The sequence below is a fragment of the Chenopodium quinoa genome, unplaced genomic scaffold, assembly GCF_001683475.1.
Source record: "Chenopodium quinoa cultivar QQ74 unplaced genomic scaffold, ASM168347v1, whole genome shotgun sequence".
NCBI lineage: Eukaryota > Viridiplantae > Streptophyta > Magnoliopsida > Caryophyllales > Amaranthaceae > Chenopodium > Chenopodium quinoa.
The window spans coordinates 448,865-468,068 of NW_018743514.1; the positions used below are offsets into that span (position 1 = coordinate 448,865).

The window sequence follows — 19,204 nt, forward strand, 5'->3', positions numbered from 1 at the left end:
TGTGAGGAGATTAGAGATAAAGAGCGAGGCGACGAGAAGCAGATCTGAGAAGAGATAAGATGGAGAGAGAAGAGAAAGAGGCGGTGAATGAGTAGAAAAGGAGATTTGAGAGAGTAAGAGGAGAGAGAGGCGGTGACTTGAGGGTCTTATGAAATGAAATTAGGGTAGGGTTTTCGAGAGAATGGGTATAAATACTAAAGAAGTAAACAGAGTAATTGAACTGTAAAAAAAAGGTGATTTATTCGGATATCGGATCGGATATCCGATATCCGATTTATTTCGGATATCGAATATCCGAGATTTAATATTTGATATCCGATATCCGAATATTTTGGATCGGATATCCGATCCGAAATCAATTTCGGATCGAGTATCCATAATTGTCGGATCGGATCATTGGATTTGCGAATTTCAGATAGTTTTACTCAGCCCTAGTCGGAACCCAACCCCCACCCTTCCCCCGTTCCTAAAAAACGCCGACCGGCGTTTCTCCACCATTGAAAATTCTCCTTTTCCTTCCCCCACTTTGTAAAACGCCCTCTCCCCTAACCTAGCCCTCGAAACCTCCCTCATCCTTTCCCCCTCGAAAGTGACCCCCTAGGCGATTTCCAAAAAGCAGTGGGAAAATCTTCCCTCCAATAAAAAATTCACTTAAAAAAATATTGTGGGAAAACCCCCTCTTATTTTAATAATGGCCTTGTTTGGAAAATGACTGTTGGCAGTTGGCTAGTTCACTTGACTTATTTGACTAGCTGGAATGTTTGACTGTTTATAATGACTTTTGAAATTGGTTGTTTAAGTTGGCTATTTATAAAAGTATTTGGTAAATTTAGTTGGTGGCTGTTGGCTGTTTATTAGATAATTTGTGGGCCAACAAGCCAAAATCCAACAAAAAAGCTACTCATAACAATTTTTTCATTTTAGTTTAAAAGCCAGCTTTTTCGCTGAATGAAAAGCCAACTACCAATCATTTTTTTTGGCTGTTTGAACACATTAAAAAGCCAAAAGCCAAAAGTTAACCAAAAAGGCACCAAAAAGCCATTTACCAAACATGGCCAATAACTTTTTTAATAATTAGAAAAAAAAAGAACATTTTGAGTCACTTTGGATTTCGGATCACTTTGGGTCGGGTCAATCAATTTGGGTTTAAATCAGGTCGCGTCATTTCGGGTATCGGTTCAACTTCGAGTCGGGTCACTTCAGGTATCGGGTTGTGTTCGGGTCAACTCCACTTAAGGTTGGGTATGAATCGGATCGGGTAGTTCGAATTTCGATTATTGATTTCGGATCAATTTCTGAGTCGCGGGTTGGATTATCAGGTCGGGTCAGGATTACCGGATCTGCGTTAGAGTAAAACACAAAAAGCCCAAACTCACAACAAAAACCCCGAAACCCAAAACTGAGCATGCAGGCGGGAGGGAAATGAAAATGAAGTGGGCATTTCAAATACTGTAAATATAAACACTTCAAGAATCTTCATCTCAATCTTCATCTTCCCCCTTTTTTTTCCATTTCAATTTTTCACCTTTCTTCATCTTCCCTCCTCTTCTTCTCTCTCCTTCCCACTTTTCATTCTTACCCAGATTCGCCCTAAATCCCTCGTTTCGGGCGAATTCTTTCATAATTTTACTCTTCTCTTCTCCATCTTTCTTCCAACCCTAATTTTTCGCCTAATTTAATCATTTTTATCAGGTACTCTATGAATTTTTATGCAATTTGTTGCGCTGTTTTGCTCTTGAATTTATAATTTTTGCTTGTGATTGATACAATTGAAGTTTCTTTTCATTTGTACAATCGTGAATTGCAGTGAAGGAGTAGGTCTGGCTGTGATTTTGGATTCCTAGCATGGCCAAAGTTGCCAAAGTTGCTGCTACCCCGGGTTCTTTACCTTCCGATTCGGCACGGTTTTGTGGGGGCCCCATGAATGCTGGTCCAACTCTTAAGAGAAAGACGCCGTCCGAATTAAGAGTAAGGTTTTTGCTGTTGTTTTGGTTAATTTCAACTCAACTTTATCTTTGTAATCTGTACTATATGTTGATGCTATGTACTTGAACGTATTGAGGGTGGAATGCTTTTAAATGATGTGGGAACGATGTCGATCGTGGGATAAAGGCGAGTTTTATGTCGTAAATTTGTTGAAAGTGTTGTAGTATTTGATTCTTTTTATGAACATAAAAGTTTCTGTGGATCAAGTTTTAGTAGCAAGGTTGGTTTTCAATTATATTATTCAATACCTGAACATTTCGCCGTTAATGATATGATTACTTATAAAATGTGCCGCGGGTTGGAGTTAACACCCAATAGGTAGGAGGAGGACAAAAGCAGAATTTAGTAGCATATTTGGTATCGAACATGTATGAAGTTGACAATGTTTTCCATTAACTTGGGCAAGTGAAAATTGGTGTGGGTTTAGAGGAGTGAGAAAAATTCAGCTTTAAATTTTACAGGATATAGATAACAGATGTGTTATTGAATTAGCCAAACTCTTTACTGGATCATGTTATGTACATTCAAAGAATATTGTCGTGTATAATGTGCTTTTTATTGTTTCCATCTATGAAAAATTCTATTACAGATTAGGTAACTGTCAGGAATTTTAGTACTGTGTCTGTATAACAAAGAATTCTCCTGCAGTTTACTGATGTGTCTTATTCGTATCTTGTAAGCTAAGAGAAACTTGATGGAAAGCTTCTTAATTTGGAAAAGAAATTGTGTAGCATTTATTGCACAAATTTTAGGTTTATTGATTCATGCATTTGTCTCGGCACTGCAGGGTGAGCAATTAAAGAGAAGAATAGCAGTGGAGCTTGTCCGTGAATCTGCTGCACCTTCAGAGTATGTTTCATCCCTGTCTTCTACTTGCTCGTTTAGTTTTCATTTTTTATAGGCTTTCTTCTGCCTTTGAATTTTGACCTATTTTTAGAAATTTTGGTTCTAATGTTTAACACTAAAACCGATACCTTATCCCAGAAATGCAGATGTCGTGGATTCTGGTTCTAACAAGTCACAAGGTCCAAAAAATACAAAATACATAGACAAGCGTCTAGATGAAGTATATCCTGCTAGAAAACCAAACAGCAGGCTCAGCTTGCTTTCTGGAAAATCAAATTTTAAGGTATTTTCAATACTGTTTATATAGTTTGAATGAATTTAAGGACTAATATTATTCTGGATGCCTGATTTCAATGTAACTAATAATGCTCACTTTTGTCTGTATCTCGATCCCTTGCATGCAGGAAAATCAGGTTGTTCAGGAAAAAAATGGGTTTAAGAGTTCATTTTCTTCACGTTTGACACCCAAGAATCAGCAAGAGCTTAATGGGTATGATTTTTCTGAAATCTAGAGGTTTTGTATGTTCGGGGGTGGGGGTTCAGTTCTGTATAGGAAACAAGGTTATATATTGAAAAGATGTGCTAATTTGTTCTATATCCCCCTTGGTGTTACAGCAGCTCAAAAGTATCAGTTGCCAAGGCCGCTGGCTGTGTTTTACGACAGTGTGAAACTGGTGAAAAAGGCACTCAAAATAAGTTTCGTAGTGTAGCTGAGCTTTCACTTGGTAGTGACAGATTTACAGAGCAGGGCACAGTTGATGTGGTATTCCTATGGTTGCTTTGGCTACTACAATATTCTAACGTGATATTTATATATTGTTAATAACTCTAATATTTTTAGGATAAAGCACTGAAAGGACTAGCTGCTCATGAGACTTCTGGTTCTTGTTCTCCATCAAGTTCAGCTGGAAAGTCTGGGGATGTAAAGTCTACATCTTTGGGAAATTATTGTTCGGAAATACAAATTCCTGGAGTAAAAGTTCCTCTTGATTTTACCCTGAAAACCACCATGCGTATAGTATCCTCTTCACCTGTGGACAGGTAAGAAAATCTGATTTCCTTTGCCATTATTTGTGTTTTAATACTGGTGAAGGTGGCTTACTTGTTATGATTTGTGAAAATTTCTTTATTTCGCATGATTGTTAAAAATATGTTATCCATAGTTGATTTGGTGATATGCAGTAAATTATTATTTTTGTATAAGGTCTCTGGTGGTGGTGGTTTGTGCTATCTGTATATAGAGGATGCTGTTGGATGAGGTTCATATCATATCCAATGTTGCACTGGTCTAGAGACTAGTAAGTAGCTTAGGATGTTCTGAATCAAATAATTTTGATTCCGTTGCTATAAGCCCTTAAGATATTCTTATTTTAGGCTTGACATTGATACATTCAATTTAAAGGTGTCATTAGATTCATTCCTTGTTGCCATAGTTTTAAAGGAATTCCACATGTTCACGAGTGATTGTGCATCAGCTGTTTAATCTTTTAATTAGGATGAAGTACTCTAAAGGTTAGGATGACTTCCTTTGAACTTACAGGTGACTTGGATTCAGCTGAAAATTTCAACATGGCTCTGCAGTAAAAGTTGTTTTTTCATGTTTGAAACGATGAATGCGTAGTGGTACTCTTGAGTTTATGAAAGAAAGTGCTGAACTAAGTAAATTTCGGAGTGAGGATGATGTCTAGCTGGCCTAGGTACGGTAGACAAAGTTATAGTTTTTCTGTGAGGGAACAGTGACCAAATATGTCTTAAGGTGTAGGTTAACATGATTTACACACAGTAGGTCACTATAATTGTCGGAGGATATTCTCAACGACGCCTTCTCGATGGTTACATTGTTGGTAAACCAATACGAAGTATAAATCATTCTATGCGAGAGGAACTTTACTCTTTCACCCTTGATACCTGAGTTTGTTGTCTCATGTATTGCAATTTCAGGTTTCACAGGTTATTTATGGGTGGCACTTACAATGGAATATCCTCTTTCTCTTTATCTGGCAACTCTGGCAATGAAAGTATTGGGTCTGCTTTAAACACTCCAGCATCTGGGGATTCTTATAATTTTCAATCATGGATATACCCCCAGTCCTCATTGCCAGCTTCTGTAATATCAGTATTGAGCTCATCTTCAGGAGGAGGTAAATGTGCCCAAATTCGCTGAGCAGTGAAGTCTTTGTGGCTACCAAATATCTTTAATATCCCCTCTCCGTTTTACATGAGGTTGAAAACAATCTTATCTCAGTTTATCTATGATTTTTCTCTGGTATGGATTATGTCACTTCATTTTCAGCTGAGATGGACTTTTTGGAGAAACGCCAATTAGCTTGGGAGGATTCCTTTAGAAGTCTTTACTACATGCTCAGGAAGAGTGGGTGCAATGTGTTTTATGGTTAGAATTCTACTCTTGCATCTCCCTTTCTCATTTCAGTTCTACAATGATACAACTTTGAGCTGTGAAATTTGATTCTGGGACATAAAGAATGATGTTGTAAGATTTCTAAGTTCAATTTTATACCACTAGACTTATATCTCAAGCTGCTACATGTATAGCAAGATAATCTGCTATACAGATCCAAATTGTCTAGAAGTTTACACTTGACTCTGGAGTGTAGACATTGCTGTCTTATTAGATCTCAGGCGGCACTCGGAAGAATTGTTTGTAAAGTTGATTCATGTTTTACCAAAACTCAATCTCACACTTTTTCATAGATTAGGAAAATGAGCTGCATGAGGTGCAGCCAAATAAGGCTTTAGAAGAGAAGTAGTAGAGGATGTTAAGGATTGGTGTCTGGGGTGGGTGGTTTACACACACAAATAAAAATAAAAATAAATAGAAAAAATTATTGAACTCTTATTCACAAATGGAACTTTATCATAAGATAAAACTGCAAATCTTTCTATTTTTCCTGAGTATACTTTGTTAGGGTAAACTATGTCTCAACACATGATTTCCTACGATTCAATTTACATTGTTTTGTTTTTTATTTCCCTGTGATATCTGCATGAAAAAGGGCTGGAAACTTGGGGCTTGGTTGCCGCCCATTGATCAATTTGCATCTCATTTTTGTGTGTTACAAGCTCTAAAGTTGACAAATAGCTTGTGTTGAGGGAATTAATCAAAGTTCAAGTGAAGTAGTCAGTACATGGCTGGGTGAAAGTCTTAATTTTCTCAACTATCCATTAATTAGTTCATAAATTGAGGTAGGTTTTGAATTCTCTGTGCAAAAAATAAAAGTATTTACTTCCTTTGTTTCTTTTTAGTTGCATCACTTTCTTAAAACAGAAGTTTCAAATTAGTTGCATCACTTTCTTTTTTAGTTAATAAACTCTCTATCTCTCCTGTCACATGGGTCCATTTTTTATTCTCTCTCTCTCATCTCCGAAAATTTCCTAGGTGTCCGCAATTTCCAAAATGATGCAACTAAAAAAAAAAAACGGAGGAAGCATATTAGTTCATATCTCTAAAGTCTGATGGCACAATTAAAAGCTAATCTATTGAAACCTGATTCCCGTAGTAGATGTTTTGATCAGCCCCTGGTTGGATATTGGATATGGCTACTTTGATAGACATGACATAGTTTACAATGGTTGCTAAATACCAACAAAATATTTCCTGACATATTGGCAATTTGGCTTTAATAGTTTGGGTGTGTTTTCTCTGTTGAGAATCTTGCGTCTTCCCGAATTCACTGTGTTACTGATATGATTTGGTATGCTCTAATCCTTAGCTTTTTATATCTTTTACCAGTTTGTACATCACAGTTTGTGGTGATCTTCACCTCTGTCGAAGGCACAGGGAAGGTCAAACGCACATGCAATGCATTTATTTCCAAATCAACAAGAGGTTTAAGATCTTTATTGAAAGAGCATGTAAGTTGTATTATGGATATTCTTCCAACTATTGTCTTACTTTTTCCAATCTAAGTACATAAAGATATTTATCATTTGTCTTTGTCTTGTACTCTTGCAGGCTCTCCATGTCCCTTTCAATTTATTACCGCCTCCGTTTTTTTTTTAAGTTAAACATATTTGACCTTTTGCATTATTTACCAAATCCACTTTGACTAATAATAGTGATGTATACATAAGAAAAAATATAGTCTTGCGGGTACTTGTTGGAATCGTCTCAATGAATAGTTTATAAATATTAAAATGTTATAATTTTTACGTATTGATAATTAAAAATATAATTAGACAAAGTTTTGCATTGGCATACATGCCCGGGAGAAACATTTCACTTAAAAAAACGAAGGGGGTATTTTTAGTATTCTATAAGTTGGGTAGCATTGGTATGCTATATTGCTATTGCTTCCTGATGCATATTGGTTCAACATCCCTTTGTATAATTGTTATCTTCAGGGTGAACATCAAAGCCAAAGTGATTAAAGGTAAATTAAAAAATGTGGCAATTTGCTATCCATCAATATTAGGAGGGACACTTGAGCAGATAGCATAATAATTCAGTTATTAGTAGTTTGATGAAGAAGATACATATTTATCCGGAGGTAAAGCATTGTAATACAGAGAGAGATTTATGGAGAGTTTTCTGTAGCTTTTAGATTGAATAGTGGCAGTGGACTGCTTCATATGAAAAAAGGATTAATGATATCTTCAGTTAACATGTAAAAGTTATGAAATATTCATTGCTAAACTGGAACTGCAGTGACACTTTTCTAGTGTTAATTTATGGGTTATTGGAATGAATAGGTTGGTTTCAAGATTAATGAAGTTACAAGTAGCTGGGCTGACGACTTTTCCTTTTCAACATTCCAAATTTCTATTTATTAGAAGTTTCTTAATAATTGATTCAGCTGGATGGATTTTAAATTTTGAATTCAAGTTTAAACCTTATCCTCCCTCTGAACTGAATCTAATTTGATTGTGGGACGCTCATTTAATTAGCTATTAATCCTGTCGTTCCCCATTAAACTCCCCATCTGGGTTGGGCACAAGTATTTGAAAGAGAAATTGTAGTGAGGTCTTGCTGTTTAAATGTCAATAGGAATTTTTAATTTTGTGTGTTTGTCAGTTTGTGTGTGTGTGGAGTTAAGAAAATAGGACCCAAAGTGGGTAGGTAAGAATCTTGAAATTTGAAAACAAAATGTTATTTTATCTGGACCCAACCCAAAATGAGAATGTGAAGTTTATTGGAGAACAAGCATTTTTTGAGAAATTGGAAGTTTGATGGGGATTGAGAGAGAGTATTTGGATTGATTCTCGGACAGTTTAGATCCTGTCTAAACATAGACTGCAAAGAGTGAAGGGAATCGCATTTTAAAGGATGGCATTCTTGACTGCTTTTGATATTTTAGAATGAATTATGCGTCATGAAGAAAGGTGCTTAAATCTGCAGAATCCAAAGTAAACCTCACATAAAAAAACTTGAGCCTTGGGCTAGCTAAGTGAATTGAGCGTCTGCAAATAAAGATCTTATCCTGGCACCACAAAGATGGCTAAAACTGTCTGCTTTTATGGGACAGGTCATATATGTGGATCAAAAATTTGGATTGAAATCTGTCTAGACATTGATGGATTAAATGGGTTCACAAAGTTGATTCTCCTTTTTGCAATCTGATTTTTATGTTAGAGGTGATTTTTTACCTGGGGGGCTTGATTGGTGGAAATCACCACGACACAACTTGTTACATTTTTATTGAAGGCATTCTAAATAGCTTTTGTTACCTATAAAATCATATTATTATTTACATGTAACCCACAAACATGGGCCAGATAGACACTTTTGATATTCATTTGTGCATTCTGTATATTGGTGTCCTAACAATCAATTGTGAATTTATCTTAGGTTATTATTATTTGTGAAGTTCCAACCTTGCTTTTATGCCTCCTTTAGTCTTATGAGTCGTGACTATATGGGCTTCTTGGAATTACCCATGCTAACATTTTCTTCATTATGTTGCCAGGATATCAGTTTCACTATGCCTTTGTGTTGCTCTGAAGTGGAGCAGATAAGTAGAGAAGATTTGGTGGAGCTCTCAGAAATTGAGAAGCATAACTTAGGACAGGTTCCGTTCTTTAATTTGCAAGTCAAGCATCTCTTTTTCATAGGTTATTCTCATATCAACCAGGAATAGCAAGAAAGTTACTTGTTTTAGGGTATAAAAAATAAATACAAAATCAGAAAACAGAAGTAGAACAGTTTTTGCTACTGACTAGTGACTACAGTTCATCTTAATTTCTTGTGAATTTACTAATTTTTTTTCACTTATTTAATTTTTGTTATTGAAATCAACCTGTGCAGGCTAAACGTTTTGGTTCTATGCCTGACGTGGACAACAGCCCTAAATCTTTGTTAGCATTCAACGGAAATGAAAGTGTTCATGGCCTATATGATTTTCTATTAAATTATAGGTACATAAGCCTGGAGTTTTGCTGTTAGATACTTAGAATTGAGATTTCTGTCAGCATTTCATTTGGGCTCTATGTTTCTTCAGGTCTTTGTTGACAACGCTGAGCAATATGGATGTACCTGTGCTGTGTTCTCCTATCCCTTTTCTTAATGCTGCTCTTTCTTCCCCACAGGTGAATTATTTTTGCATTCTTAATCACCTGGCATATGTTTGTCTAATGTAGCAAGATATATACATCAATTAAAAATTGTTGATCGTGCTCTTTTGCTCCTATTCTATTCAAATTATTTGGTAAATAACTTTGATTTACAACTTCCATGGAAAATTCATCAACAAATGCTGAAACTGACAGTTTTCCTAATGCAGTACTTGAACTAAGTTCCCCTTTATAATGAACAATTAGGATTTTTCTGAGGTATTATTTGTCAATTTTGCTTAGTAAGATGATTGAATGCTAAGCACCACATTAAAGTGGAATCAAAGTTGGTTCTAGTTTATATCTTTGATATTAAAGTGGTACTGGTCAATCTAAATGGTCTGTGTCTGTACCTCTAAATCAATTCAACTGCCTGGTTTTCGTGTTTGTTCAGCATGTAAATTTTATTTTGCAGGTCAGGTGCAAGGAGATCAGGAGAATCGATGCTTTGCAGTCAAAAGGATCGTTGGCAAAAGATGGGGAATCATTTGCTTCAAAGACTGGTGTCTGCTACAGCATTGAAGTAAAGGATGCATATCTTCCTCCTTGGATAATTTCTTCCCTATGTGCTGTGATGGGTTCGGAGGGGAGAAGTTTTGAGGCATGGTGTGTGCTCATCTATCTTTTACGTTTCTGGGGGTGGGCCTTGGTAGATGATGTTGCAAACTATATATTGACGTATTGAATGACTCTTTCTCTGGTTTCATGCAGCTTTGTGACAGACCCTAACACCATGGGATTGAATGCTGCTCTTGAAGCTGTCAGCCAAAAATCCAACAGTAACACTGATGAGACAACTGGAGATTCACAAGATACTGCCTATGCATTTGGTATTTCAGCAGCTGTGGTAAATTCTGGCTTACAGTCCACCTGTTTGAAGGCGTTGAAGTATTCAAATGGGTCTTATGTAGCTGCCCTTTCTCCTGTTTGAACTCTAATTGAACTTTTGCTGTCTAATGGGAGGAAGTGACTAGTGTGGCATTCAACCCCTCTTGTTTTGTTTATACTTTCCCTAAGATGTGCTTATCCTCGGTGTATAATGGTGTTGGTACCGTGCATATTCTTACATAGGAAGGGGTCAAAACCGTGTCAGTTTGAAAAATTACAAATGATTATTGTAGTCATTTTGGAAGAACTTATATATATGGCACTATGTCTCTCTCACAAACATTGTAATTGCAAAGTAATGGGCTTATTGACAAAAAACTTTGTTTTTCTAATAAGTTAACCTTCATTCTTTAACATTTAGGGGCCGTTTGGTTCGCACAAGGTAAACGGAATGGAATCAACAAAGGGAAAGGAGGAGAAAGGAAAGCCAATCCCTCATTTTTGTATTGTTTGTTTTACATAAACAAAGGGAATCACATTTGCAACCACCACTACTCCTTTTACAACCAGTCAACTACCACTACCCCTTAAATCTACCATTCACCTACCATCACCCTTGAATGCCGGCGACCACCTACCAGTACCCTAACCTACTGTCGACCAAGCCTTTTCCCTTCCCTTTACCGCAATTGCCGCGACGCTCCTGCACAAACCGCCGCGAAACCCCACGAAATCAGATCGACCCCCTCCCTACGTCGATTAAGCAGCAGCCGTGAAACCCCACGAAATCAGATCGGCCCCACCCATCACAAATCAACCACTATAACCTATTCTCACAACTCCCACGCGCATCAACCATATTCCCTGCCTAACTCCACCATCCAATTTGGTGGTGGGCGAGGGGTTTCAGTGGGGTGGCTAGCTGTTTCGGTGGTGGGGAGTGTGGTGCGGTGGTGGCTGGGTGGTTTTGGGTAGTTTCGGTGGTGGCTGGGTGGTTTGGGTAGTTTCGGTGGTGGCTGGGTGGTGGCGTCAGTGTGTCGACGATTTGTTGGTGGCTAGGCGATGGTTCTAGTGGTGGTTGGGCGGTGGTGTCGGTGGGCAGTTGGTGTTTCGAGGGTGGTCAAGGTAGTTAAAAGGTTGGTCAAGGTAGTTGGGTGAAGAGGAGTTTAGGGGTTAGGGTGATTCACTTGGGGGGGGGGGGGCGGAATGAAAATAGAGGAAAATGGGGTAATGGGAGGGGTAAACGGAATGATTGAATTTGCCTATGAAATATCAACAAAGGGAATCATGACAGTTGATTCCCTTCCTTTTGTTGAATACCCCAACCAAACGGCCCCTTAGATTTTAGGCTTCCCCCCTTTCCATAATCGATTGTGGAGGGTTTTGATATTTTAGGTTTCCCTTGAGAATTATGATCGTTAAAACGCTATGATTGAAGGTAGGATAGTGAGTCCTCATAAATTAGGTGGTGCTACAGTGCACTTTGGTGTATTTTTTGTGTGTTGCAACACTCCGTTGCGTTAAGTGGAATTGTAGTTCTTATGTTCAATTATAATTTACTTATCAATTGCGATATCTCACAAATATCTTGTTATAGTATATTTTTAATTGAATTATTTATAAGAGTGGATTGCTGCCTAATTGACTAGTTGTAGGTAGAATAGAGAATATTATATTTAACAAAAACAAATTATATATGCCAATTTTTAACACATGAAGTGTTACTCGTAAAATAAAATGAGAATCTTCTAGAATTATTGCAAAACTAATTAAGAGCACTTTCTTGTGAAAAATAAAAAAAAAATTAAGAGAACTTGGTGGTTGATACATGGTACAACTTACAAGCTATAAAATGGGAAATACATTTCGTAAAAAAAAATAAAAAAAGGGAAATACATTAGAATTTAGATCCACTTAACTAAAAGTTCATTCCCAACCCGACCTTCCAATTTACCATGCCAGACAGGCTTAACCCCAGGTATAGGAAAAGTCTTAGGATCATAATAGTTTATACGAAAAATAGAGAGAGCTAGAAAGGACAAGGTCAATTTAGTCACGATATCCACTTTGTACAGAGCCCGATAGATATCTTGACCCTTAGACATTATACGGTCACATTGCAATTTTTTTTTTTTTATTTTGGGTGCAAGTCACACCGCAATTTTATCATATGCATTTTTCATCATGAAAATTTATAGAATAAAAATAAGCATTTTAATTTCATAACATTTGCTTTTGTTTTTAAAGAAAACATGTGATAAAAATACTACATTTTTTCACACAAAGGCAAAGCAAAGACTCGAAAGAAACAGCATCAAAGAAAATAAAAGATGAGGCTTTGAACATTTTTTTAGAGGAACAAATTTCTGAAATCTTTGAGAACTACTTCACGGAGCTTTCGCTGGAAGCAGCCATATTGAACCTGATCCTATGATCGAGAAGGTGTCTCCAAATGTTAGTGACAGACAATGTAGCAATCTGAATGCCACCTTTACTGCCGAGGAAGTGTGAGTTGCTTTATTTCAAATGCATCTGACGTAGGCCCCCGGTCGGGCCCGATGGTTAGAGCTGTCAAAAGCTGATCTGACCCGAAATACTGACCCTAACCCGATTATTAACCGATCCGTCTAAACCCGGAAAAATGATGACCCGAACCCGATATGACCCGACTTGAAACCAACCCTAGACTCGAGTTAACCCGAGTATTTGAGACCCGAACCCGAACATGAACCGACCTGGAGATGACCGACCCGAATATAACCCGTAAAATATTGACTTGAACCGAACCCGACCTGAAACGAAATTGACCTAAACCCGTTTTAACCCGAATTTAACCCGACCTAAATTCAACCCGACCTATTACTAACCCGACCCGAATTTAACCCGACCTATTACTAAACCGACCCAAATTTAACCCGACCCGAAAATCAACCCGATCTGTCACTAACCCGACCCGAAATCAACCCGACTTGTTATTGACCCGAAATAAATTAGCAATCTAAGATTACGTCGTATCTTTTTTTTTTTTTTTTTTTTCCTAATTCTATGAGTTATTTTCCTATTTAATCTTATTCAAATATTTTCAATAAAATTCTCTATTATCAAATGTATTACAATTTATATGTCTTAAAAAAACCTATAAAAATTTATGAATACCACTACTTTTTGGATGTAGGTGCATTCTTTATTTAAATTTAGTAATTACGATTGACGAATACTACTACTTTTTAGGTGCAAGTTCATTCTATATTTCAATTAAACAATTATGGTTTACAAATACTACTACTTTGTAGGTGCATGTACATTAATGTAGTCAATTACGGGTTACAAATACTATTTGACCTTAGCCTTGTTTGTTTTATCTTATATTTTATAAAAAAAAAAATTCAAAAAAAAAAAAGTTAAAAAAATAATAATTTCGGATAATGATTGAATTGAACGTGATAATGATTGAATGCGAGCATGAGTATATGACAATGACCTGATGATAATCTGACCCAAATAGTTTACCTGTACCCGATCATGACTTGACTTGTCTGGACTCGAGAAAGTGGTGACCCGAACTAGAGCTGTTAAAAGGCTTTTATTGGTCTTTTATTTTTCTAATTTTATTATTCATTTGCCTATTTAATCTTATTTAAATGTTTTTTTTTAAAAAAAATGCCATTTAAAAAACGTAAACTCGGATATGAACTTATAAAAAATAAACAAGTTTAGATATATAATTTCAAATAAAATAAGTTTAGAAAAAAATATTATTGTATTTTAACTTATCTAAACTAAACCTATTTTATCCGAATTTATATGAACTTATTGTATTTTATCTAAACATGTCATCTTGAATATGAACTTATTTGAAATTGTTATCCCTAAAATGAGTGGAATCAATGTGAATAGATTAGAATAGGGTTTGAACTTATCTTCTAAAAATCTAAAACTAAACCTATCTTATTGGAATTAATATGAACTTATTATGTAGATATGATCTAAACTTATTAGAACTTATTACCTCGAATTTAAACTTATCTGAAATTATTTCTCTTACAATAAATGAAGTAATTGATAATGATTAAACGTGAATGTCATTACATGAACTGTTAACAAACCGACCCAAAAAATGTACCCGAACGTGATATGACCCGACTTGAAATCAACCCGATACCCAGATTAACCCAATATTTGAGACCCGAACCCGAACATGACCTGACTTGGAAATGATTCAACTTGATTATAACCTGCAATTTTTTGACTTGAACCAAACCCGACTTGAACCCGAACATGACCCGACTTGTAAATGCCCCGACCTGATTGTAATCCGCAAATAATTAATTGACTTGAACCGAACCCGACTTGAACCCGAGAATGACCCGGCTTGAAAATGACCCGACCTGATTATAACCTGCAAATTATTGACTTGAACCGAACCCGACTCAAACCCGAGAATGACCCGACCTGATTATAACCCGCAAATTATTGACTTGAACCGAACCCGACTCGAACCCGAGAATGACCCTAACCCGTTTTAACCCGAATTAAACCCGACCTATTATTTACCTGACTCGAATGTAACCCGACCTGTTATAAACCCAACCTTAACCCGATAAGATGTATGACCCGATGTTACCCGACTCAAGCATGACCCAACCCGAAATCGACCCGTATAGGTTACGACATTAACCCGAAATGACTCGACCCGAGTTGACCCGACCCAAACCCGACTGGTTTACCCGAATTGACAGCTCTACCGATGGTATGTCTGCTATATTTTTTCAGAAATTTTGGGATATTGTGGGAGTGAATGTAGTTGATAAAGTGCTTGATATTTTGAATAATAATGGTGATATAGGCTCTATTAATCAGACTCATATTGTTCTAATTTCGAAAAAAAGTGTGAGTCTCCTGTTGATTATAAACCTATTAGTTTGTGTAATGTAATGTATAAAATTGTCACCAAGGTACTTGCTAACAGATTAAAGTTAGTACTACCTTTTATTATTCATGAGTCGCAGAGTGGATTCGTTCTTGGGAGATTGATCACAGATAATATATTGGTGGCATACGAATGCTTCTATTATCTCCAAAAGAAGAAAATAGGAAAAAAAGGTTTTTTGAGGATAAAACTCGATATGAGTAAGGCTTATGATAGAGTGGAGTGGACTTTTCTGGATAAAATGATGCTAAAATTGGGTTTGTCGGGTAATTTTGTGAGATTGATCATTAATTGCGTTAGCTCTATTGAGTTCAACGTTTTGGTAAATGGGCAACCGTCCAGATATTTCAAGCCTAGCAGGGGTCTTAGGCAAGGTAATCCTCTATCACCTTTCCTATTTATTATGTGTACGGAAGGATTGTCGACTCTTCTTCGTGATGCTGAGAATAAGAAGCTCATCCATGGTGTTTAAATTAGGAGGCATGTGGAACCTATTTCTCATCAATTCTTGGCGGATGATAGCCTTCTTTTTGTGAGAGCCACGGAGGAGGAGATAGACAATGTGCTTAACATTCTTTCTACTTATGAGTTGGTATCGGGACATAAACTGATTATAGACAAATCAAAAGTATCTTTTAGCCGAAACATTGATCAAGAACGGAAAAATTTGTTTTAGATGAAGTTATCTTTTAAGGCTGTTGAAGGACATGATAAGTATCTTGGGTTGCCGACTTACATTGGTGGCTCGAAGAAACAAGTGTTTCAAAATATTCAGGATCGTGTTTGGAAAAAACTCAAGGGGTGGAAAGAAATTTTTTTTGTCTCAAGTGAGTAAAGAGGTTTTGATTAAATTAATTGCACAAGCAATCCCGACGTATGCAATGCAATGTTTTACATTATCGGCTATCAATCTTAATGAAATTGAAAGGTGATATCAACACTTCTTTTGGGGGCAAAAAGGAGAAGAAAGGAAATTGTGTTGGGTTGCTTGGGAGAAAATGTACACCTCAAAGAAAGATGGAGGGCTTGGCTTTAGAAATATGTGGAATTTTAACAATGCTCTTCTAGCAAAAAAAGCTTAGCGCATCATATCAAATGAGAATTCTTTTGTGGCAAGAGTGCTTAAAGGAAAATATTTCCCTCACTCGAATTTATTTGATGCAAAGGTGAGTCCAAATTTGAGTTACACATGAAGATCGATTTTGGGAGCTAGAGATGTGATTATGAAGGGCACAAGGAAAGCTGTGGGTAATGGTTCTTCAATTAATATTTGGCAAGACCTATGGGTTCCTAACATGCCTGGGTTTAAGGTGTCTTCGAGTCATGCTTCATTTGATGAAGGGCCCGTCTTTGTGCATGATTTGTGGGTGGATAAATCATGGAATCAGGTGGCTCTTAATTACTTAATTAATGAGGTTTCTCTGCGGTGGAAGTTGTTAAAATTTGCAGCATTCCTATTCCTCTCTATGATAGGTATGATGCGTGGGTGTGGCATTTTACCAAAGATGGGCAATACTCGGTGAGAAGTGCTTACAATGTATTCACGATGGAGCAAAAAAATAACAAGGATACTACTTCTAGCACGAGCTGCAACTTTGATTGGAATGTAATCTGGAATGTTGAGGTCACCCCCGAAAATCAAACATTTTGCTTGGAGAGCCATCAAAGGGGCTGTGGCGGCTCGATAGTTCTATGTGTGGTGCTGAGAATGAGAGTGTTTTACATATGCTTGCATTTTGTGATGATGCAAAATGCCTTTGGTATCTCTCTCCTTTACGTTTAGAGGTTGAGAGGTATGAGGGGATTTCTTTTGGGGAGTGGTGCGCTACTGTCCGTAGGAGGCAAAAGGACGTGGAGCGGTGGAATTTGTTCTGGAGTTTAGTGTGGGGAATTTGGCTACAAAGGAATGCGTGGGTTTTTGAAGGGTGGAAGAAGGATGTGTCTGAGGTTATTTACAAAGTGGTGGGCCTTGTTGGGGATTATGCCATGGCTCAGGAAGCTCCTTGCTCGCATCTGTCGAGCCCTCAGCTGGAATGTAAGTGGAGTTTGCCTCCGCAAGGTGTGATAAAGATAAATTTGGATGCTTCTATTCTCAGATCGAATGGAGTGGGCTTGGGAGGTGTTATGAGGGACGCAGTGGAGGATTTGGTTGCCTTGACTTACTTGCCTCTTCACAAAAAGTTTGAAGCTGAAATCGCTTAGGCCCTCGATATGAGACATGCCTTGACCATTGCTCTTGAGTGGAGGTTTAGAAGAGTTTGTGTGGAAACGGACTGCCTCAAGCTTCACAGCCACCTGATCAAGCGTTGTGCCCCTGCTACTGCATTTGGCTCGATCATTAACGACATTATCCAACTTTCCCTTGGTTGCCATTCTTGCTCTTTTTCTTTGTCAAAAGAAGCGGCAATCGGGTTGCTCATGAATTAGCTAAGCTTTGTTCTTCTTTTGACACCCTTAGAGTGTGGATGGAAGAGGTGACCTTTAGTATTTCTGAGATTGTAATGGCTGATTTAAGCCTTTTGGTTGGTTAATAAATTGCTATGATCGTATCCCGTTAAAAAAAAAAAAATTGTGTCATGATTTTTTATTTATTTATTTATTTTTTGACAAGAATGTGCCTTAAACTTGAAGGAACGGTTATACTATTAGTTTTGAGCATAAAAACACCATAGAAATACAACATATGTATATTAAACACCTATAAGAACATGTCAAAATTTATACTTCTTCTATTTATTTTTAGTTGCATTACTTTACTAAAACGGATGTTTTAAATTAGTTACATTACTCTCCTTTTTAGTTAATTAACTCTTTCTATCTCTCTCATATCACATGGAGCCATTTTCTTTATTCTCTCTACCTCTCTCATCTCTGAAAATTGCCTAGCTAGGAGCCCAAAATTTGCAAAGCGATGCAACTAAAAAATCAGAGGAAGTATACATAATGAAAACGCTCACTTTGGTGCCCTAAGATTTGACATATTTAACTTAATGTCCTTTGGTTTTAATAATTCTAATTTGGTGCCCTAAGATTTGACATATTTAACTTAATGTCCTTTGGTTTTAGTAATTCTACTTTGGTGCATGTGGCTTTAAAACTTGTGTGTGTGCGTGCGTGCACACCCGTGCATGTGCGTGTGCGCATGCGTGCGTGGCCGATGATGAAAATCAATCTCTATATCCTCTAAAACTGTGAGCAAGCTCTAACCAACTGAGCTATAGTGCTGCTGGTACTCTATGTCACTGTTGCTGTAAAAGATGCATATATACTAATACTACTAGCATTGAACCATTGTAAATTTTTTTTGGATGAACAAGTAATAATATTATATGTATGCGTGTATTAATTAAAGGAAAAAAATGGACAATTTAAGTAGTAGTGCTAGAGCCAGACCTAGTTGATATTACATATTATCAAAATATGTTAATATCCTTCTATCTCCTCCCTTCCCAAAGCAATTCCTTCTCTCTCCTCCCCTCCCTAAGCTATTCCTTCTCTCTCCTTTGCACAACCACCGTCGCACGACCACCCTCTTGGTTATAATACAGTCGGTCGGTAAGCTAGCCAAACAAAAGACACCATAGTTGCAAAGCATGTAAAGTGGGCCCATACTAACCCTCTAGGGAAAGGAATTTATTCGTGTGGTGGTGTTAATGGTTGTGTGGTGGTTCTAATAGTCGTGCTGTGATCGTGGTGGTGTGCTAATGGTCGTGTCGTGGTCGTGCGATGGTGTTAACATACGTACGGCGGTCGCGAGGTGGTGCTAGTGGTCGTGTAGTGGTGGAGTGGGTGGTGCGTATGGTTGTACGGTGGTGACAGTGATAGGTTAATGGTGTAGATAGAGGAGAGAGAAAGGGGGTATGGCTGAGAAAATACAAAATTACCCTTGATATTAACAATTTTTGTTAATATAGGATATTAATAATTTTTGTTAATATTGGATATTAACTTGTATTTTCTCGTAGTGCTATGCATAATTCACAATGGTGTTAAATTTTGAGCCCTATTCGTAAATCTTAATCCTTTAAGTAGACTAGCATTGATGTA

General features: G+C 37.1%; 1 protein-coding gene across 4 annotated transcripts; it reads left to right on the forward strand.

The window, feature by feature from the left end:
* Positions 1–1,390: 1,390 nt before the first annotated feature.
* Positions 1,391–10,567, forward strand: LOC110739851 (protein downstream neighbor of son homolog). 4 transcript variants are annotated; one of them, XM_021920336.1, is made up of 15 exons: positions 1,391–1,692; positions 1,808–1,968; positions 2,774–2,835; positions 2,971–3,115; positions 3,237–3,322; positions 3,451–3,595; positions 3,674–3,873; positions 4,774–4,973; positions 5,126–5,224; positions 6,584–6,705; positions 8,757–8,858; positions 9,095–9,204; positions 9,288–9,375; positions 9,815–10,005; positions 10,111–10,567. In XM_021920336.1, exons 2-15 carry the CDS (start codon positions 1,846–1,848, stop codon positions 10,328–10,330), a joined length of 1,893 nt encoding a protein of 630 aa, XP_021776028.1. In that variant the 5' UTR covers positions 1,391–1,692; positions 1,808–1,845; the 3' UTR covers positions 10,331–10,567. The 4 variants fall into 4 exon arrangements, with proteins under 4 accessions (XP_021776028.1, XP_021776029.1, XP_021776027.1 ...); XM_021920337.1 differs by having other exon boundaries at positions 3,246–3,322; positions 3,448–3,595; XM_021920335.1 differs by having other exon boundaries at positions 1,392–1,692; positions 1,776–1,968; positions 3,448–3,595.
* Positions 10,568–19,204: the final 8,637 nt, after the last annotated feature.

Excerpts from the sequence above, each read along its gene's own strand:
- LOC110739851 (XM_021920335.1), top strand. The coding sequence starts at position 1,846 with ATGGCCAAAGTTGCCAAAGTTGCTGCTACCCCGGGTTCTTTACCTTCC. Across the intron at positions 2,836-2,970 it reads GAATCTGCTGCACCTTCAGA|AAATGCAGATGTCGTGGATT; the intron begins GTATGTTTCATC and ends ACCTTATCCCAG. Across the intron at positions 9,376-9,814 it reads CTGCTCTTTCTTCCCCACAG|GTCAGGTGCAAGGAGATCAG; the intron begins GTGAATTATTTT and ends TTTATTTTGCAG.